The sequence below is a fragment of the Brassica napus genome, chromosome A6, assembly GCF_020379485.1.
Source record: "Brassica napus cultivar Da-Ae chromosome A6, Da-Ae, whole genome shotgun sequence".
Classification (NCBI taxonomy): Eukaryota; Viridiplantae; Streptophyta; class Magnoliopsida; order Brassicales; family Brassicaceae; genus Brassica; species Brassica napus.
In genome coordinates this window covers 9,395,589-9,419,444 of record NC_063439.1, presented here as the reverse complement: position 1 = coordinate 9,419,444, position 23,856 = coordinate 9,395,589, and the positions used below count along the sequence as shown (strand labels likewise).

Here is a 23,856-nt window from a genome sequence, read left to right as displayed (position 1 = left end):
ATTGATGAAATAGACCTAGTATGAATTTTTTATGGTATTTCTTTTAATAAAGAAAATATATAATATAATTATAAAAATTGAAAATACCATACAATTTTATTTTATTTTGTTTTATAATAAAATCTTATTTAAATTAATGTATAATAGTATATATTATTAATTACGAAATTAATCAATAGTATTAATTTAAATAAAATATTTTAAATTTTTAGAAAGATTTTGTTAGATTTGTTCTCAACATTTTGTTTTAACTAAAAATAAAATTTAAATTTACAGTTAAAATTGATTTATTATTAATATCTTTATATATTTAATAGATTAATGTAAATAATTAAATAAATGTAATTAATGAAATGGACCTAATAAGACTAGTATGACTTTTTATGGTAGATAAAAATGGTAATTCTCTTTTAATAGAGAAAACTAGATTTTGACCCGCGCTTCGGAAGCGCGGGTTCTTTTCAAAATTTTAAAAAAATCTTATTAAAAAATCTATATATAGTGTATAAGTTTTGCCACATATATCCAAAACCGAGAATTAAACCGTACCAAACTAAAAAAAAATCGAATAGAACTGAATTTCATAGATAACCGAGTAAATAGTATATTTCTAGAACCAAAAAAAATTGAAACTAAAAAACCTAAATCAAATGAGTACCTAAATTTTTAAAATAGAAATTATATACTTACAAATATTTATATCTAATTTCTAAATAACTAAATATCCTTAAATATTATTTATAAACCGAATTAACCAAAAAAACACTCAATTACTGAATATTTTATTCAAACTATTAAAAATTATCTGAATTATCTGTAATTTGATATTTAAACTGAAAACTCCAAATTATCTGATATTTTTATCTATAAATATGTAATTGTCTGGAAAATAAGAATTGAGCCAGAACATAATTGGATCCAAATGTTTTTGTATGTTAGCCAGTTCCAACTTTACTACTGAACTGAACTAAAAACCGAAATAACCAAGTTGAAAAAATAATTTTATAAATACATGAACGGTTCCTACGTTTATAAAACCAAAAACACCAAAACAAAAATACCTGAACCGAAACCAAATATTGGGGAGTAATAGTCCATCTACATTTAATTGGTACAAAGAAAAAATTATATTTTTACAAATTATTTAACTCTTATATATGGGATACATATGCAATTTATAGATAAATTAAGATATAAGCAGTGTTTTTATATTCGATTGGGACATACGGTCGAACCGGTAAACCCGGTGACCGTATATAATTTGGATTGGCTTATGTTCTTCATAGAACCCAATTTATATGTTTCTACAAAATTCAAATTTAATGAAAACCTATTAATTAAAAAATTGATATAAGTAAAAACATGTCATTAACCCGTGAACCAACATCGTTTAACCGATAAAAATCCAGAAAAATCTTATTTTAAAAAAAATTGATAAATAGAGCAATGAAAGTTATATTGCTAAAAATTATATCCTTTAAAATTATAATGGCCTATTTGTAATATTTTACGTAGAATCTAAAGCTAGGTTTAAACCGTAATTGAGAAGATTATAAATTGTTAATTAAAATATATGTTGTTTTGATTCTACATAGTTAAAATTTAGGTTGCTTGATTATTGGGTTTGAGTATATTTAAAAGGAATATCTTATGTGCTGATGTGCATATATGTTTTGAAGTATTAGTCTGTTAGTTTGTTGATGAGATATTTTAATGTAGAATATTTGGTTATGTCGATCAGTCAAGAGAGATTCATAATACAAAGATATTTCGAATCTCAATGGTTGGTTTCACGGAAATAGAAGCATCATTTAAAAGAAATGATTTAATAGAATGGTGAAATATATCTTGATAGTTCTGTAATTAGTATAGTAGTATACGTGTTCATATGCAGTGACATTTAAAAAAATAGGAGGAATACATATGCAATAGAGATGTTGGAGCGAGCTTTCAAGAAAAAGGCAATTCTTATCATAAAGATGTTGGTTAAAACATGGTTACCGTCAATATAATTGATCTATTAAAATGCTTTAATATATAATAGATGAAAGTATACTTAAAATTGTTTAAAGAAAGTAGATTACGTCAGATATTATGTTAGTTAGTAAATATAAGGTAGATCATAATACTTAATACTATTAGTCTAATAAAAGAGTCCAAACAACTTTTATAGGTAGATTTTTTATGACTGATTCCCTTTTAATAGTATTGACTAGATACTAATCCGCGCTGTGCGCGGAAATTATTTGAACAAATGTTTCTAATTGTTACTTGATATACATATTCAAATCAAAATAAAAATTTAAAATTGATTTAAATCAAAAAATTATTCATATATATATTCAAAATTTGATTTTTACTAACATATTTCCCAATAACCATTATAAAAATGTTTTCAATATATATAAGAAAAATACAATACACCCAATTTCAAACACCAACTTAAACTATGGTTTTTATATTTCACATTGAAATTTAAAAATATAATATATGTGATTATTTATATGATTGTACATATAAAATATTATTAATTATAAGATTAATTATTTGATGGTACATATAAAATATGATTAATTATATGATAACACATATTTTGTAACCTATGATGACACATATATGAAATATAATAGTGATAAGGGATGGACGTTCAAGTTTGTTTTCGGGTCTGTTTGGGATTTTGTGTTCTGTTCAGATATTTGAGAATTAGATTCGGATTTGGATAACCAATTTAAATTATTTTAAAAAATTTGAAATTTATTATATGCTTTAATTTAAAAAATATATAAACAATATAATATTTTACATATAAATTTGAATAACATATGTCAGAGTACCTAACTTAACATATAAATTAGTTTGGTTTAAATATTTGAAAATAGAATTAATAATTATTTAAGTATTTTTGGATTTTTGAGTATATTTTAACTATTTTAGATATTTACATTTGATTATTTATATATATTTTCAAGTATTTAAGCGAACTTAAAAGTATCATATATATTATGGATGTTTTTATATATATTAAATCTAAAAATTATTAATATATATAAGTATATAAATCTATTTTGGATACCCAAAATACTTCGGTTCTGATCGGATTAGAGTTCAATTCTTCAAATACCAAAATTTTGAATAACTGGGATATTTAATCAATTTCGGTTCAGATTTGGAACTACTTATTCGGATTGGGATCAGTTCGATTCTTCGAATTTGAGTTTTTTTTTTCCAACCCTAGATAATGACAGAAAAGTAAATAGCATCATATTTTTTTTTATAAAATACACCTGCGCGACCCTAGTTATAGTTTAAAAAAAAATTAAGCCTGCATATTTTACTTGTAATGTGTAACCTCAATTTTGTAACCACTTGATTTTCTTTTTCTTCTCCGTTCTCCGAATTAAATTGTTACTTGTTCGATTTTTTCCTTTCAAGATACGTAGGTTTGAGCAAATCTATTGTTGTGGTTAGAATATTCTGGCATGGAATATATCAGGAAACTACGACACAAAATTTAAGTTGTTAGAGGTTATTTAGATTGGAAGACACGTTATTGTAAAATTGATCAAATATATTGTTAATATTGTTAGAATATTTCTAGATCATGATTAAAAATATATAATAATAAGATATTAATATATTAATATATAACTATTTATTTTAAAAACTACTATTTATAAATGTACATAATTCGAAACCAGTGATAAGTTTTCTGAAAGTTTATAAGATAAGAAAGTGATTTTGGGTAGTATGCAATATTACAGATACAAATGTACATATATCACATTGAAGGTTGAAACTCTTTCAAATTTTGGCTGTTTAGTATGTTGAAAATGGACAATATATGAATTTATATGAATTTGTTATGTTCCAGTTAATGATCTGAACAGAAGCAAACTCAGAAGAATTTGTTATGGTGCAAGTAATGAAATGAAGTCAAGAAAACATGTTCATCTAAACTATCCTACACTATCATCCTGCTGTCCAAGCGCAGGGTGTGATTGTGTAATTAATTGTATTGTTCTTATAATATTAGATAACCGACGGGTTGGTTTAAATTAATTATAGCTTACAACATCGGTTTTGTTGTATCACCTTATCGTGGTCTGATTTAATATTCTGGTTTAATCATTAAGTACCAAATGATCGTCTATGTAATATTATTGTAACACTCTAGAAATGGTCCAATTTTAAATCACAACTTATATTAGTAGATAAAAAATAAGACTCTATTTTAATAGATTAGATATTCTAAAATGTGATGCATGAATTTTCAACATCGTAAAATTTCATATTGTTACATTTGATAAAATTAAAAATTATGGTTGATTTCTAAAACTGATAGTATCTTTTAAAATTTTAAGAGTGATCATAGGATTGATCTTTGTTTGGGGAATATGAACATATTTTTTTTTCAAAATCTAATCATATACCAAAACAATAGCGATATATATCTTCCTATATATTAGGAATATTTTATGGTTAATTAGGAATCTTACTAATTTTTAATTATTATGTTAATATTTCTAAAATTGATTGTTTTGAATCTTATATATTAAAACAGAAGTCACAACCTTGATTCATGTGTGATTTTTTTAAAAATGAACCTAATGGACCTATTCATAGCAATTTATACTATATTTTAATTCACATTTCACAATAATAAATATAATTTTTAAAATATTTTAATCATAATATCTTTTGATATCTTTTTATTTTAAATGTAAATATATTTATTTTAAAATTCTAACAAATCTGTTTAAAAAGATTTTTACAAGATCTTCATTTTCGAAATTATATTTAAATATTTTCACTAATTTCGAAATTAGTTTAAAATATTATTGTACATTAATATATTCAGTTATATAAAATGAAAAAAAAAAAATCTATAATATTTTATTTATTATATAATCATAATCAATCATATTAAAATAAAATTATTATATTGAGCTAAATATAATAAAATTGTATTAAATTTATATATTTATATATTTTATTTTCGTAATTATAAAATATTTATATTCAAAAATAAAATCTAATATGTTGGTAAGATGGGTTAACATTATCAAACTATATAATACATGTATAAAAATTAACATGTATTTCTTTAAAGTTAATAATATAAAATCTTTGTAACTACTTTAATCATAATATATTTTCATTTTAAATATAATATATATTTATATATTATATTTTAAAAATTCTAATAAATCTGTGTAATATTTAAACAATAACTTAATGTATTTTAAGTTATCGTTTAGAAATAAAAATAAACAAATTATAACCTATTTTATCTACTTTTATAGTCATGATCATGTTAAAATATAATTACTATACTAAAATAAATATGATAAAATTATATTCAATTGATAAATTTATAAATTTTATTTTCATAAATATAAACTATTTATTTAAAATATAATATGATGATAGAATGGCTTAAAATTAACAAACTATATAATATATGTCTAAAAGTTAACATATCTTACACTTTTATATATACAATAATAAATTATCTAAAATGAATAAGCATAAAAATATTGGTAAAAAGAAATCCAGTTTTGAAATACGGGTCAGAATTTAGCATAAATTAAATATAAAATATTTTTTAAATATATTTTCTCATGAATATATTAATTTGCTTAATAACTAAATGCAAATACAATAAGATAAATATATAATAAGAAGTGGTAAATAAATAAGGTTTAAACAATTAATTAATTATAACATGTAAATTATAAAATTATTGTATTTGAAATAGTTATATAAATATTTAAGTATATGATTAACATTAAAAATATATACCACTTATGTTTTAAAACAATAATTTATGTATAGAAAAGTAAAAACAAACACCCGTGCGGTTGCACGGGTCAAAATCTAGTATACAGTTAAATATTGGTTACTACAATAAAATCTCTTGGCATAGTGTCATTGATAATATATGGCTAAATCTCATAACGAACTGGTATTACAACAGAGTCAAAGTGCATAATCTCACTATTAAAAAGCTACGTAAATCCAATGAAAAAAGTAATCATAGTACTCTGCAACCACCATCTACCAATTTTATTCAAAATTTTAAAAGCTACCAACTGGTTCATTTCCCAGCTCACTAACTCCTTCATTCATGTGATGGTTTTGGCTTAAGTACCTTCTTAAAATGTATTTCACTTGACCGAATGAATGAGCTTTATAACCCCATTCAGAATCATAAGATACCATATATGAGCACTCAAAAAGACGAACTGCATTCTGCATTATGCATAAGTAAAGGCCAAAAAACCATAAGCTAGAGCTGACTTTAAAGCGACAACTCCAATAACTTCCATACCGAGAATCCCTATACATCACCCACCCCATAACTATATTTTTACCAGCAACTACAATACATATATGTTCCGTTCAAAAACAACAATCCATAACCATAACTGACCTCATATGATTCCTTTAGAGAACCAATAATCATATTGAATCATTAAAACGCCATTCCTTTAGAGAACCCAGAATCATCACCTCGTATGATTTGTTTAGAGAACCCAGAATCATCACCATTTGTGTATAACCAGAGTACGATCATGATACATCTCCATCATTCTTTCCCAAAAGTAGCCAGATCCAAACGCTAAAGCTTATAGATCTTTGATTTCCTGTTAAAGAAACCCAACCCTTATGATTCCTAGCAATAAAACGTGTAGCATTTAGTGAACTATGAATCTTCCTTCCTTAGTTTTTGAAAACTGTGATCTTACAATTTTTTTTTTTGATTTCACAATTAAAATGTCCATATTTTCAAAGAATTGATCGATAAACTCCTCTATCTTCCTTGACTCCTTTCTGAAAATCTCTAATGAGATCCTGGTAATCCCATTGATATATCCTCAATCGTAACTCATATTTTTCCATAATATCAAATCTCGTGAAACCCAAATTAAACATTTTCACCATCTTCTTCATAATCAGAATGACCGGAGGACAAAACCTGTGATAATGAGCCATAGGAACCGACACAATAATCAGATCTATGCTAAGTTCGACTCTCATCTTCAGAATTTCAAAATCGCCATTCCTATCGCCGTTCCGCTGTTTTAGGTTTATTTTTTTCTTTCTAGCAACGCAGTAAAAAAAAATACTTAGTTATGGTAAATTAATTAAACTAAAAAAAAAAGATTCTAATATTTAATTAAAAGCATAGGTTTAAATAATCAAGTGGCAGATATCTGTAAATACTTCAAAATTCCAAGGGGACTTCAAAAAAGGCCTTCAGTTTTAATAGTATTGATTGATGTTTTCTTAAACACTTTTCTTCATTACCGTCTATTCATGTCACACCTTGAATCATAAGAGATTTAAATAACCAAGGCGTGAATCCTTTATTCCCAGATAACAACCATGATCTGATGATCCAAGTGAGCCAGGTCCGTTGTTCGAAGACTATTAAAGATGAAAAGATATGTAGGCACGTATCACGTTCCGTAGCTAAAATAATAATATAGCAAATAGAGATTTGAAAAACAAAGATATTTTCATATAATATGGAATATTTGATTTAGACTGGACTGATGAGTGATGAAAGTAACCTTATCGGCTAAAATGATTTGTTACGTATTTTATATTCCATCCGTTTTAAATTTTAACTAATTATTTTTCTTCTGAGTGCTTCGTTTATTCCACTTTTGCTTTTCTTCTCCCCTTAAATGAATTCCTGTTATATAATTGTTTTCTATTGTAGAATATGTGTTGTTAACTTCTTATATATTAAAATAGAAGTCATGATTTTTTTCATGTGTAATTTTTTTTAATTTGGACCATCACTTAAATTTTTTATTAAATATATTTTATTAAGATTAATAATACATAAAATCTTTAAAATACTTTAATCATAATATCTTTTGAAATCTTTTTATTTTAAATATAAATATATTTATTTTAAAATTCTAACAAATCTGTTTTAAAATATTTTTACAAGATCTTCATTTTCGAAATTATATTTAACTGTTTTCACTAATTTTGAAATTTTGAAATATTATTATACATTAATAAATTCAGTAATCGTTTATGAAATGAAAAATAAAAAGTTATGTAATATTTTATATATTATATAATCATAATCAATCATATTAAAAGAAAATTATTATATTGAGCTAAATATAATAAAATTGTATTAAATTTATAAATTTTATATATTTTATTTTCGTAAGTATAAAATATTTATGTTCAAAAATAAAATCAAATACGTTGATAAGATGGGTTAACATTAGCAAACTATATAATACATGTATAAAAATTAACATGTATTTCTTTAAAGCTTATAATATAGAATCTTTGTAACTACTTTAATCATAATATATTTTCATTTTAAATATAATATATATATATATTATATTTTAAAAATTCTAATAAATTTGTATAAAAATATTTTAACAATAATTTAGTGTATTTTAAGTTACCGTTTATAAAATGAAAATAAATAAATTATATCCTATTTTATCTACTTTATAGTCATGATCATGTTAAAATACAATTATTATACTTAAATAAATATGATAAAAGTATATTCAATTGATAAATTTATAAATTTAATTTTTATAAATATAAATTATTTAATTTAAAAATATAATATGATGATAGAACAGCTTAAAATTAACAAACCATATAATCATGTCTAAAAATTAACATATCTTAGACTTTTGTATATACAATAATATATTATCTAAAATGAATAAGCATAAAAATATTAGTAAAAAAAAATACAACTTTGAAACACGGGTCAAAATTTAACATAAATTAAATACAAAATAATTTTCAAATATATTTTCTCATGAATATATTAATTTTCTTAATAACTAAATGCAAATTTAATAAGATAAATATATAATAATAAATGAAAATACATACGGTTTTAAACAATTGATTAATTATAACATGTAAATTATAAAATTATTGTATTTAAAATAATTATATAAACATTTAAGTATATGATTAACTTTAAAAATATATACCACTAATGTTTAAAAATAATAATTTATGTATAGAAAAGTGAAAACAAATTCGCGCAAAATAAGAAGCTATGTTGGACCATTCTGATAATCTCTCTTTTTTTCCCCATAATACTAACTAGATTTTGACCCGCGCAGGCGCGCGGGTATATATTTTGAAAAATATGTTGATATTTGTTTTTTCATGTAATTATTAGGGTTTTACAAAATGAATCCAAGAAACAGAACCGATACCGATCCGAAAATATATTACCAAACCCGAACATAAATTGATTAAATATTCAAATTATTCAAAATTTTGTTATTTAGAGAACCAAATCTGATCCGAACCGAAGTATTCGGGTACCCGAATTTATCTAAAAATAGATTTATGTACTTGTATATATTAATTATTTTTCGATTTAACGTATATAAAACATTAAGAATGATACTTTTAAATTGGTTTAAATACTTGAATATATATATATATATATAGATAGTCAAAAGTAAATATCTACAATAGTTAAAGTATACTCAAATCACCAAAAATACTTAAAATAATTATTGATTCAGTATCCAAAATTTTAAATCAAGCCAATTGATATGTTAAGCTTAGGTATTCTGACATATGTTATTCAAATTTATAGGTAATATATTATTTTATTTATATATTTTGAGAAATTTAAAATAGGTAATGATTTAAAACTTTTAAAATAATTTAAATGGATTATCCAAACGCGAACCAATCCCGCAGAGATCCGAATCAAACTCAAACCAAAATTTAGAAACATCCTAACAGGACTTAAATCTTTGACCCCGAAAACCCAAAACACAAACCGATCAGAACCAAACCCGTTTGGGTGCCCGAAATCCCATCCCTATTCATTATTATATATCGTATACTGTCATTATATAATTAATCGTATTTTATACGTACCATCATATAAATAATTACATATATTATATTTTTAAAACTTAATATGAAATATAAAAACCATAATTTGAGTTGGTGTTTCAAATTGGGCTTTGTATTGTATTTTTATTATATATATTGACAACATTTTTTTATAATGGTTATTGAAAAATAGTTTAGTAAAAATCCATTTTTGAATATATGTATTATTTTTTAATCAATTTTTGATATAAATCAACTTTAAATTATTATTTTGATTTGAAATATGTGTATAAAGTTTATATTTTGTTTTATGGTTAGTTTAGAAAAGAAAAAGTTTTAGACAATTAGATTGACCCGTTTTCGTATATTTTAAATCTGGCCCAGATAGATAGTTTCTTATAATATGATGGACTTTTAATTTTTCTTAATTACATAAGCCCATTACTTTTTTCTTAATACTACTATCATTGTTTCCAAACAAAATTAATTTTTTTTAAAAAGACTACAATTCATGTTTCCAAACACTCCAAATTTTTTTAATAATCCTATTCAAGTCTCCAAACACTCCAATTTTGTACTTGAGTTTTAATAAGATAGATTAACGTCGTATCAAGTAACAACATAAATATTTCTATTTTCTTTCATCGGTATATTATCTTTTGATCAGAGATATCAGATAAAGTCTGATCTGAAATTGTTATAAAATTTGTTTCGTAACGAATCCTATACTTAATTTGGGCTCATGGTTCATGTGGTGGTATTAAATGTATTATTAGGATGCAACTGTCTCATAAATTATTCAAACGACCAATAATAGGTAAAGGTAGATAAAGGAGAGTGCGGCCAATCTATATCGTGCCTAACTTGGAAAAGAAGAAGTGGCTTTAATCAGTATCTCGATTAGTTAAATCCTTAACTGCAGCATAATTGGTTCTAAATTAATGAACGAGGCCACGTGGGAAAAAATAAGAACAAGATTCACGAAATAAGAACATTTACATATTAAAATATACATATTATTAGCGTGTAAGATAAGGCTCATGGACTGATAAATTGGGGAGTGTAAGTGTTCACTAAGACGACAAGAGAGAAGAATTCACAGATAAGTAAAGTGCGATGAGCTCGGTAGAAAAAGCGGTGGCGGTAGAAGATGGAGAGTGGCGGCGACGACGGTTTGGGCCGAAACAAGGGAGTGTTATCCCAAAAGAGAGGAAATTAGTGAAGAAAATGATCTTGGAGGCTCTTCTTCCATCTCGACCTTCTTTCAACTCCAAGCAGATAGTAGAGCCACCGCGTATAAAGCGGCTACAGTCCACTCTCCGGTAGCCTTCAACTTCAAGTGATGTTTTGTGAAGTACCTTAGAAACTATTTGGATCGTAAACTATAACAAGTTAAAGTAGTATTTTCCCCTAATATGTTGTGTGTCTCTCTTGTAACATAGTTTGTGTGTTCTTTGGCTTCTTTAAGAAAAGTATAGATGCGTGTGTTGTTAATTTTGCTAATTTCTTTGTGTATCCATGTTAATTTAAGATCTATAATTTGCTACATATCATTTAAGATGCATATTTTTATAAAAAGACTAGGGTCTGTCTGCCCTACGGACGGGATATTAGTTAATTTGATATTCACTAAATGTTCGAGTTGAAATTTGTTTTAAGATTCAAGAATTTGGTTATCTGTTATGTCTTACTTATTAGTATATGGTGGTATAGTTGTTTTTCGATTATTTTTGCTTTGGTATTGTATCAAATTAACTAATTGTCCAACTCATAATTATAGATGTACAAATGTGGATTTGTGATAAAGTTTGATGACAATATTGTTTTTTTTAATTCTTATTAATAGTGGAGTGTGGCATGTGTCAGAAAGAGGCCTATAACAACTTTTATGTTTTTGTGTATGGATTTTAAATATATATTATTTTGTATAATGCATACTTGCTCTACAACATTTGCTTGTAGACTAAAAAAATTGTTTTCTATATTTTTAAAAGAGAAAATATTTAGTGTAGAATATAACATGGACATACATATTGACTATATATAGAAGTTGGGTGTTATTTTAAAATGACATATGTATAGAGATTTTTCAACCATTACTTCACTGACACAAAACATTTATAACTGTAAATACATTCTTTTAAAAGCAAAACTAATAAAAACGTGTACAACAAATGTATTTTGATATATATTATATGCATCAAGTTATAAAGGTTAGAAACATTGCAAAACTGTTTGGAGCAAAGTTTTTAACTTCACAATTTTCATCTTGACGTCAGTTCAGTGTCGGTCCTGGCCACAAGCAGAAGAAGCATGGGCTTCCAGCTGACACGATAATAAGTATTTTCGCAGCCACATATTTATAAAAAGTAACTTTAGTCTAGTGGTTCTAAGAGAAATTACCAGTGCTAGAGGTGATAGGTTCAATTACCCTTAACTGCATTCATTAATTTTGGCCCTAAATATAAAATGGGACACATGTCACTCCCAGAACGCACGAATTGATGACGTGGCTTCACGGGAGAGAGGCGAATATTTCTTTATATTTATAGATTTATAAACCTTCAAACTCGATAAACTGCAAAACCAATGGATGGTCACTTTTAACTGATGCTTCATAACATTTTTTTTTGCTAAAAATGGTTCATATCATTTTTAAACCACAACACGTTAAAATAAAAATAAACTTGAACAAGTAAACCAACAAAACATTTGTTCAATTAGTAATTGGTTGGCTTATTAACTGTTTAGTGTAGGCCTTGAATTGAGAAATAGATAAGTAGCGGTGAAATAAATTTATACAAAATGAAAGGTGATGTCCTCGTGGTAGTCTCTTCGGAAGATGATAAGAACGGACCGTACAAGATTATTTTATAAACCAACACAACCTAATTGTTTCATATCTACAAACAATATCATTTTAAATCGACAGAAAGACAGAACAGAATCTAATATGGTGTATCAAAATGACAAGATTTATGCATATGCCATTGACTCTACTGCTTGGTTGAAACTTGAAAGACTATGGCATGGACTCTCAACTCTGGATCCACAACCATTGTCACACTTCTAGTTGTTTAACACACACATATATAGCTCAGTGTTTGATCGGGAAACGGTACAGAACGAGAGAACGTTCGGTTTTAGAAGTGGGTTTAAGCAAAGACGTCTTATTAATGGTCGGATGAGTGTTTCGTCAGTTACAAGGAAAGGAAATGCGTGAAAGGAAAGGTACCGGAGCCTGAAAGGCTTTGCCGGAGAGATACAACAAGACGAGACAACAAAGGTAAAAACCCTAATCTAGCCGCCAAGTGTGTATCAATGATTTCGGATCCCCCTTACGTTGCATCTTCTTTTCCTTTTATAGCTGACTTCACTCTCTCTCCTGATCTAGTTTGCGTCATCTTTGTGGGCTTTTAACTCGTTGGGCCAAGAAGCCCACACTATCTCGAAGAGTCGTTTCATTGGGGCGCTTAGTCGAGAAGCTGAATGAAAGCTCCCTTATGTTACGCCGAGAGATCGGCCCTTCGAACTGCCGCGCCGAACCGTTACTTTATCTTATGTGGGCCGGACCATCTATTCTTCAGGTCTTGAGAGATGGTCGAATTTACCCTCTACACTCAGTTACTATATTGCAATTGATGTCGTAAATACTGGTCTGTCTAAAGAAAATTATGCCGTCGAGAAAATAGATTGTACTTACAAAGTTGCAACACTCCCTAATTACTTCATAACAATACTCACGGTATAGTATTTTTTTGTAACTACTCACGGTATAGTTGATAACGAATTTACATAAGCCTCCCCCTTTTGCTGATTGGAGACTAACATCCTAACTTAATTTCTACGTTGGTGGCTCCCAGCCCCCACAAATAAACCTATACTTTCTATTGAATCTAACAATTAAGTTAAATAAATTAATTGGAAATTATATCAGGTATGTGTCACGTATGATGTTTTTTTTTTTTTTTTTTTTTTTTTGCTAACATTTGGTGTCACGTATGATGTTAGTAGTATAATATATCATTTTTTGTTTCTCAACCAAATTATATCATTTTAATGACCCATTATGAATGTATGTTTCTCACAGTAAAAATTCAATGAATAAAAGCCTGTAGTAACATATATTCTATTATAAGTTGAATTAAGAAGTACGAAATTAGTTTGAGAATAACATTCATGCATGTATGTTGTGTCGTCTTAGGTAATTGACTCTTGGCAAAGAAGGTCAACTGCGCCTGACCTACCCTTTGTCAGTTCATTTATTTATACTTGAAGTCTGAATAAATACAGTATAATATCCAAGAAAATTAATATATACTATTACACATTACGCGTTATGTAACAGACCACACAACTTATTTGTCATGAACGTATGTTTGTAAGGCTCAAATTCAGAGTAGTGATTTTTTTTTTTTTACTATTCCATAAGAAATTTGATTGTTTATTAATTTTATTATGCAATACAAATAGGAAATATAATGCAACTTCAAACAGAAAGTTGTCTACGTTGACAACATTATCTTGTTTCTTTCTCTTTTTGTTTCTATTATCTTATTTTTCTTGTTGACATATATTATAGTGGACAGAAACTTTTTTAGGAAAAAGCAAAAATAACACAAATATAGAAAAGCCAATGATTTTAGTCATTCTGGCTCGATTGACACAAGATCACGTACAAGCGAAGTCAACTAAGCTATGGTTTCACACATGCTCTTTGACAAAAAATCGGTTTCACACATATGCACTAACTAATTTCAATAAGGTTCAGTGCCTCTGTTTATAAGATTCTAATTAAGAATCTGTTTATATTGTGGTCATCGTGAAAAAAAGATTGAGATTCAAATAACTATATCAACAAGAATCCATTTTTAGTAGAAAAAGGTAAAAAAATAGTAAGAATATATTTTTCCTAAGAAGTTAACCATGAAATACATTTTGGATTAAATCTTTTTGGGTTTAAATCATAGATTTACGTCATCAGCACGAACACGTATATATGGATGCAATATTTATATAAAACACAATATGCTGTAATCAGATATAATTCCCTTACCATTCATTATCGTAGATACAATGTTTAAATACATAGAGATGGTTGTGTTTGTTACACTTTACAAGGGATACTAAGATAATACGTTAGACTATTCCAAGAATATAGGAACATATTCTTTCACCTTCTCTCAGTCTAATCGTTGGGTGCTTGGACGGATAGACTGGCTTTGAATTCATCGAATAGGGAAGATGGCAATCCTTTCGTGAAGATGTCTGCATATTGAGAGGAGGAAGGAACATGTAGGACTCAGACCTGACCCATAGCAACTTTTTCACGAAAGAAATGAATATCAATTTCGATGTGTTTGGTTCTTTGATGCTTGACTGCGTTGGTAGACAAGTAAACCGCACTTACGTTGTCACAGTAGACCAATGTTGCAGAAGTAATCAGGATTTTAAGTTCCAGCACGAGGTTTCTTATCCAACAAGTTTCAGCCACAACGTTTGCCACTCCTTTGTACTCTGCCTCCGAACTGGAGCGGGAGACTGTAGGTTGGCGTTTTGAGGACCAAGATATTAGGTTATCACCCATGTAGACGCAGTAGCCTGATGTCGAATGTCTTGTGTCGGGACAGCCAGTTCAATCTGCATCGGTATATGCTGTTAAAGCATTTGAGGATGACTTGTTCAAGCGCAGGCCGTGGCTTAGTGTTCCTTTGAGGTAACGGATGATGCGTTTCATCGCATGGAGGTGAGGTAGTCAGGGATCGTGCATGTACAAGCACAACTGGTGCAATGCATACTGAATATCTGGACGTGTAAGCGTGAGGTATTGGAGAGCACCTGCAATGCTTCTGTAAAAAGTTGGATTTTCAACTTTATCTCCATCTTCAGCAGAGAGTTTTGATTTGAGATCCACTCGAGTAGAGACTGGGTTGCAATTCTGCATACTGGCACGGAGGAGAAGATCTTCTGCATAGGCTGTTTGGCTCAATAACAGGCCTTTGAAGTCATTCGAGGCCTTGATGCCAAGGAAGTATGAGAGCTTTCCTTCATCAGACATTTCAAACTCTTGTTTGAGTAACGAAATCAGCGTCTGACGCAAGTGAGGAGAGGAAGCGGTGAGAAGAATGTCATCAACGTACAAAAGGATATAGGCTCGATCAGGTCTTTTATCGTAGACGTAGAGGGAGGTGTCGCTGGAGCTCTTTACAAAGCTGAGTTTCTCTACGAATGTGGAGAACCGTGAGTTCCAAGTACGAGGTGCTTGTTTAAGGCCGTAGAGGGCCTTGTCAAGTCTCCAAACGTGATGTGGGTGGGAGGTGTCTGCCATTCCTGGGGGCTGATGCATATACACAGTTTCCTCGAGATTTCCGTGCAAAAATGCATTTTTAACTTTGGGGTGGTGGACCTCTCAATCTTTTCTGAGAGCTAAGTAAAGCACCAATCGAATGGTTACTGGTTTCACTACGGGACTGAATGTCTCGTCATAGTCTAAGCCATGTTTCTGAGATTTACCATTCACAACCAAGCGGGCTTTGTGGCGTTGCGGCTTCCCATCTAGACATGTCTTATGTTTGTAGAGCCACATTGAACGGACAATATTAGTGTCAGGGGGTCGAGGTACAAGCGTAAACTTCTTATTCTTAACCATAGAACCGTACTCATCACCCATTGCTAGGTTCGAATTTTGGGTCATACAAGGCTTGAAGATGGCGTTTTGGAAGAGGAGAAACAGTAGAGATGTTTAGAGAAAGAATAGCTTTTTGTTTTATAGTACCATCTCTGCTTCTTGTAATCATAGGATGACGTGAAGAGGTTGATAGGGCAGGTCGTGGTACGACGGTGGGGAGAGTTTGAGAAGGCTGTGACGCGGAGTCTGAAGTAGGTTGCGCTGGAAGAATTGGCGTTTCCAATATTGTTTTGAACAATGGTGATGTCTCTGTCTCGAGAAAGTGATAAGAAGAAGCTGAGTTGTTTTGAATATTTTCAGCAGCTGGAAAGATGGATTCGTCAAAGACCACATGACGAGAGATGATGATCTTTCTGGTCTTTAAATCAAGGCAACAATATCCTTTATGATTTGTGGGATATCCGAGAAACAAAGAAGGGGTAGAGCGGGGAGCTAGTTTATGAAGAAAGGAGTGATTTATGTTTGGGAAGCAAAGGCAGCCGAAGGTGCGAAGATGATCATACGATGGCTTTTTGTTGAACAATTTCTTGAAGGGAATTTGGTTATCAATAGAAGAGGATGGAAGAATATTTAGTAGGTGAGCAGTGGTATGAAGAGCTTCCACCCGATAGATGGGTGAAATGCGAGCTTGAAATAAAAGGGTACGAATGGTGTTGTTGATGGTTCGTATCATACGTTTTGACCGTCCATTTTGTTGAGAGGTATGTGGACAGGAGAACCGAACTTCAACACCATTGGAAGAGAAGTAGTTATGAAGCTGAGCGTTGTTGTACTCCCCACCGTTGTCGCATTGAAAGGAACGAATAGTACTTTTGAACTGCGTTTTCACATAAGAAGTGAAGTGAGTGAATTTAGAGAAAACTTGAAATTTACTTCTTAAAGGATACACCCAAACAAAGTGAGAAAAATGGTCAAAACATAGAACATAATATCGGATACCACTTATACTGGGGACTGGTGAGGTCCAGACATCTGAATGTATTAGTTCAAAAGTAGAAGAAATAATTCGATTACTTTCATGAAACAGAAGTTTGAGGTGTTTATCCAACTGGCAAGCTTCACAACAAGTTGGAAACTAGCCTTTATTACAAGAAATAACTTTAGAAGAAATTAGAGAGCGAAGGGAAGCATTGTTAACGTGTCTCAATCTCTTGTGTCAGAGAGAAGGAATAGAAACGATGAAGGCTGAAGGAGAATCCGCCGGTTTATTATGACTGGAAGTGATGGAGTAAAGATCCCCCGTGCTGTTACTGCGTAGCAGTGTTGTCTTGGTGATGAGATCCTTAATAGAAAAACCAAAACGATCGAATTCGACCGAACACCAATTATCATTAGTAAACCGACGAACAGAGATAAGATTTTTAATAATATTTGGAGCAACAAGAACGTTAGACAGAGACAAGGCACGAGATGGTGTATAAAGAGAAGAAGAACCAATGGAAAAGATAGGGATCTTGGAACCGTTACCAACAATGACCGAATTTCCGGTGTTATGTTTAAGAACAGTGTTTAGTATACCTGAGGAGGACGCCAAGTGAGCAGTGGCACCCGAGTCCATGTACCAATTTGCTGCGCCAGGATCGCCAATGGTCATGGTGTTGAAAGCACTGGTGAAGTCCGTTGTTGGTTGTAACATGGTCTCAGCAACGTTTGCTTGGGCAGGAGGGTGAGGAGCTGAGCCTAGAATGCCCCTCGGGTTTGTCTGCTGCCACGGGGTTGAATACTGCGGTCATTGCATCATGCTTGGGAAGGGTGGTTGTTGCCACGGTTGGTTCCAGTTGTTGTACCAGGGGCGTTGATTGTTGTAGCCACCTCGTCCTCTTCCGTGATTGCCCTGCTTCCTGTTGTTATGTTGTTTGCGTGGCTGCGGTTTCTCATTGGTTACAGTCAAGACGGTAGAGGATGAAGGAGTGTCATTGTTGACTCGTGGCTTGTGGCCGCGCTTGAGTCGTGTTTCCTCATTCAAGAGCATCGATTTGGCTGTTTCGAAAGTTGGGTTTGATGACGTTGATGATATTGTCATACTTTTCGTTCAAGCCATTGAGGAGATACAAGACGAGGGTCCGGTCTCCTACAGGAGCATCAAGGTTTGCGAGGAGATCCGAAATGGATTTTAGCTTTTCGCAATAGTCATGGATCGTGCGGTCGCCAATTTCAGTAGTATGAAGATCGTGATCCAGTTGTAGTGCGCGAGCCTCCTTGTTGTTTCTGAATTGATTTTCGATGCGGAGCCAGACGTCCTTTGCGGTTCTACTAATTTTGAAGATGCTGCGAAACAGAGGCTGAGCCAGTGTGTTGTATAGCCACAGTTTCACAAGGCCATCGCGCTTAATCCAAGCAGCATCGTCGTTGTTCTCCGGTAAACTGGTTCAGTCGATGTGTCCCACAACGACGAATGCCAAACAGTGGGTAAGAAGCAATTCTCGCCACGCATCGTAATTGTGTTCCTCGTAATATAAGATCAGAGGGATGTGCGATTTGATGTTGTTGACGCTGAAAGCCCTTTCAATGGGGTTTTGATTAGGCATTGATAGGAAAGAAAAGAGAAAGAATTGGGATGAGAGAGAGGTGAAGAAGCGGAAGAGAGATGAGCTGATTTAAGAGAAGAGAAGAGAGGATCTCGGGAGCTTTGAAGGCTCTGATACCGTGTAATCAGCTGTAATTCCCTTGTCATTCATTATCGTAGATACAATGTTTAAATACATACAGGTGGTTGTGTTTGTTACATTTTACAAGGGATACTAAGATAATATGTTAGACTACTCCAAGAATATAGAAGCATATTCTTTCATATGTGATCCGTGCAAGACTGCTAGTTCATATGTATACTTTTAGTGTTGAACTTAGCCGGACTTGTGCATATTCTTTTTAAACATTTCAAATGGGTCTCCAACTTTTGGGGTCTCCATTTTCAAAAAAAAAAATTATATATGTATTGATATAATAACTTTAAAATATTAAATTTTGTAAAAACTAGATAATAATTTCTAGTTTACAAAAATGTTTATAAAATCTTGATGGATTTTATATTGGTATGATTGAGATTTGAATAAATTATATACTATGAAACTATGTAAATTTGTAAAATTTATGAATAGTAATAATTTTTTTTGTTCCAAATAGGACTCCGAAAATATCATACCCGGCTCTGGTGTTGAATTCCCGGTTACATGTACTCCTATACTAAATATTAATGGGAAACCCTTAATTAGTTTCCAATCTTGATGCCTCTTCGTCATGTCTAATAAATACCTTCTTTTTTTTGCCATCATGGTGCATGGAAATTTCATATTATTGTAATATTTTGTTTTATTAGTGTTTCTCAAATTCTTAGTAGGAGATGTAAATTTCCTCGTTACAACAAGTGGCTGGCCAACACATGGGTATGGTCATGGACGTGAGCAACTTAGAGCACAAGTTTAATTCTCGCTTAAGGGCACCTTTTCTATATAAACTCTAACTAACCTACGTTTTGCATGGAATTAACAATTTCAACAGCAACAAACACAGACACATACAAACTTATATACACGTAAATAAAAATAAGTAGGCTAAAGATGAGTTCCAGAGGAGAAGGGTCCAGTTCTGCGGTTGACCGGAAGGTGAAGAAAGAAACAGCGAGTGTGATTCCCGTTGAGAGAAAGCTGGTAAAAACCATGGTCGTGAAAACCATTATCTCTGCCTTCACCCCCTCCGGTTCTGGTAGTAGCCGGAGCTCTGAGCCTACCGGAAACGGTAACGGAGGACGCGTGCACCCTACTGGTCAATGATTGGTCCTCTTCTTGGGGTTAAAGATATTTGCGCCGGCGTTATGAAATTTTTGTTCTCTTCGTTCTTGTTGTATACATATAAGGTGTTCTTGTTGTCTAAGTTTTTGGTAATTTTGCGCCTCTTTGTTTCTGCTTAAATTTAAATGTTTGTACTGTTCAGTTTCCGGTAGCGTGATGATGATTCATCCTCTGTTGTAAGATAAATAAACAGGTTGTTGTTATTATGATGGGTTGTGAACTTTTGATTAAGCTATGACTATGAAAACAGTACTCTTTTTGTGTCTCATAATCATAATTGTTTGCGGACTTAACCTCAGTGTCTTGGAGCTATTTCAACTTTCTATTATTCTGAGAAGGAAAATAACATTATACTTTATGCTAATTGTTAATTTTGTTCCAAAAACACTATATTATCGTAGTAAAGTTCAAAAGGACTTTCAGATTTAAAAGTTCAATAGCTCCACGAGATTCGAGAACGCAAACAATTTACATGGAGATCTACATCTTGGCTAGTGCCAACGCTATAAACTTTACATCCCTATTTACTACCCCCATAAAATAATTTATAGGACTTATAAATTTCTTGATAAGATATGATCATAAACCTATAATTTGTACATCCTAACCTAGAAAATGATTATTTCTACACAAGATAATGATTAAATATATAAGCAGTCAAACAAAATTATAAGTATTCATTTTCTAGAAGTTTAGTCGACATAACACATTTTATGTTTAAAATCAATAGAAGATGAGATAGATCATAGAACTGAAGACATTTAATTAAACAAATGGAATAAAGTTGTGTGGTTATGATCGGTATGTCATGACGATATAAAAAGTGAAAGCGAGAAGACCGAATTTTTAGAGTATCTCATGTAATAATAATAGTAATAGTTTCCATTCTTGAATTAAAGTTTATCTAAAATAAGAAACAAACCAATAAACGAAAGATATATTAGTTATGAGAGTTTTCATGAGGTTGATGAAAATTCTCAGATAAAATAATCTCATGAGAAATTTTCATTCTTCTTTTTGCTTCTTTCAAATCATTTTTATTTGTGAGACACCCATTATAATTCTACCAATGGAGATAACACCTAATAGGTTCATTAAAATTCCGATTAATAGTATCTCTGTTTTTCTTTCGCTGTTTGCAATGGAAATCCAATCTTAATTAAGAAGTTGGTGGCCCCTGCCCTCCCAATATGTCACACCAACTCATTTCCCAGTTACTTCAGACATTACTTTTCAATATAAAATAAAAACTCTTTAATAGTATGAGTATTAAGCAGATACAATAAATTTCGAAGGTGACAAATAAACAAATATTTCTATTAAATTTAAATAAGTGGAGTATGTTTCAACCACTTAGGGAGGATCAATGGAGAGGATATGAAACTCTCCGTGTTCGAAAACGCGGCCGCCGAACCCGAAAACGCGGTGAATAAACGCTCGGCGTTCAAGCAGCGTTTCGATTTGGCGTTAATCGGACAAAAACTCGGAGACTTTGATAAACTTCGTTTTTTGCCCATTTAAAGTTAAAAATCAATCAATATATACAAGATCCGTAAGTATTAGGTTAAAGAAACAGAGAAAAGTGATGTAGCTAAGAAAACTAAAGAATGCGGCTGTGTTTTTGAGTTGCAGAATCACAGCCCTAAATGAGGAAGATGAAGTGAGAATTACAATTATACCCTTCATTAAAGAAAAACAAAAAAAATATGACAAAATTTCGCTAACTTGCCTTCGAACCCAGGTGGCTGGGACGTTTAAGATGACGGAAACTACTGCACCAAACAAACAATTTAGTTTATATGCTAAACTATATAATAACTAGGCCCCGCGTAAATCCCGCTTAATCCCCAATTTTTCGGTAACTCGCTAGGCCTAGGATAACCGCCCAACTAGCGCCTAACGTAGTTTCAAACAGGGGAAACTCTATATCATTCGACATCTGCGATGTTTAGGTTTATAAAACGGTTAAAAACTCTGGAAGCAACCATCAAGAGAACTTAGTAAGTTCAAATTGGAAACTTACCCAAAAGAACAAAGGAAGCATATAAAGTCTTATGTATAAAGTAAAAAGAGACCTTGGAGAACCCAATACCGGAAGCAATGCGAGAAGAGATTGCAACTGTCAAGTAGCAAAGATTGGCTGACTTGGAGAGAAATTTCTGAAGCAAACATCTAAAATCTATTGGCTGGACGTGGGAGATGAGAATAATCAATTTTTCCATAATTCAGCAAAGATCCGAGAAGTTAAGAATGTTATCCATGAAATTCAAAGGGCGGATGGATCGGTTGCAAAAATTGGTGAAGAGATAAAGTAGAAGCTGAGAATTTCTTTGATGAGTTCATGAGAAGATAATCAATGGACTTTGAAGGAGTCTATGTGAATATTTTAACAGAGCTTTTGGATTTCAAATGTAGTGAAATGGATTGTTCTAAGCTGTAAAGAGAGGTAACAAAAGATGAGATCAAAGAAATAATATTCAGAATGCCTAGCAATAAGTCGTCGGGGCCAGATGGGTTTACTACTGAATTTTTTAAGGAGGCATGGGAAATTATTGGAGGAGATATCACAGTGGCTGCTCAATTGTTCTTCATTACAGAGTTTCTACCTAAAGGTTTAAACTCTAAAATTTTAGCACTCATACCAAATACGGAAGGAGTGAAGATGATGAAGGACTACATACCCATATCCTGTTGCAATGTGTTGTATAAGATAATATCAAAAATCATTGCTAATAGGCTCAAAAGGATTATGCCTAAGTTTATTACCTGGAACCAATCGGCTTTCATTAAGGAGCGTTTGCTAATGGAGAATCTGTTTCTTGCTACTGAATTGGTAAAGGATTATCATAGAGATGATATATCACCTAGATGTGCTCTGTAAATAGACATTTCGAATGCCTTTTGATTCAATGCAATGGAGTTTTCTTCTGAACACGCTGAAAGCTTGGGTTTGCCAGACAAGTTTATAAGTTGGATTTCACGCTGTATAACATCAGCTTCATTTTCGATACAAGTCAATAGGGAACTAGTTGGGTATTTTCAAAGTAAACAAGGATTAAGGATGCCTCTCTCGCCTTACTTATTTGTGATTTGTATGAATGTCTTATCAAAGATGCTAGATGGGGTGGCTGCAAGAGGGAAGATAAGATATCATCCAAAGTGTAAGAATCTCGATCTAACACATTTGTGTTTTGCGGATGACTTGATGATTTTTGCTGATGGAACAAAACATTCGATTGAAGGGATCTTAAGAATTTTTGAAGAGTTTGATAAGATTAGCGGTCTGAAGATCAGTATGGAGAAGTCAACCTTGTTTATGGCTAGAATAGTAAGAGAAGAAGAGATTGCTAGACATGGGTTTACAACAGGAAAGCTTCTGGTACGATACTTGGGACTCCCATTCCTAACAAAGAATATGACTGTTACAGACTTTCTTCCTCTGGTTGAAAAGATTATAAAGAGGATCAGCTCCTAGACGGGGAGATTCCTTTCATATCCTGGATGTTTGCA

The 23,856-nt window shown here is 31.0% G+C and overlaps 1 protein-coding gene across 1 annotated transcript; it reads left to right on the top strand.

The window, feature by feature from the left end:
- Positions 1-10,513: 10,513 nt before the first annotated feature.
- Positions 10,514-11,423, top strand: LOC111198867. The gene has a single exon (XM_022688209.2). The coding sequence runs from the start codon at positions 10,987-10,989 to the stop codon at positions 11,194-11,196; it is 210 nt and encodes a 69-aa protein (XP_022543930.1). The 5' UTR covers positions 10,514-10,986; the 3' UTR covers positions 11,197-11,423.
- The last annotated feature ends 12,433 nt before the right edge of the window (positions 11,424-23,856 follow it).

Bases quoted from the DNA above. Each gene is read 5' to 3' on its own strand.
- LOC111198867 (XM_022688209.2), top strand. From the start codon at position 10,987: ATGAGCTCGGTAGAAAAAGCGGTGGCGGTAGAAGATGGAGAGTGGCGG.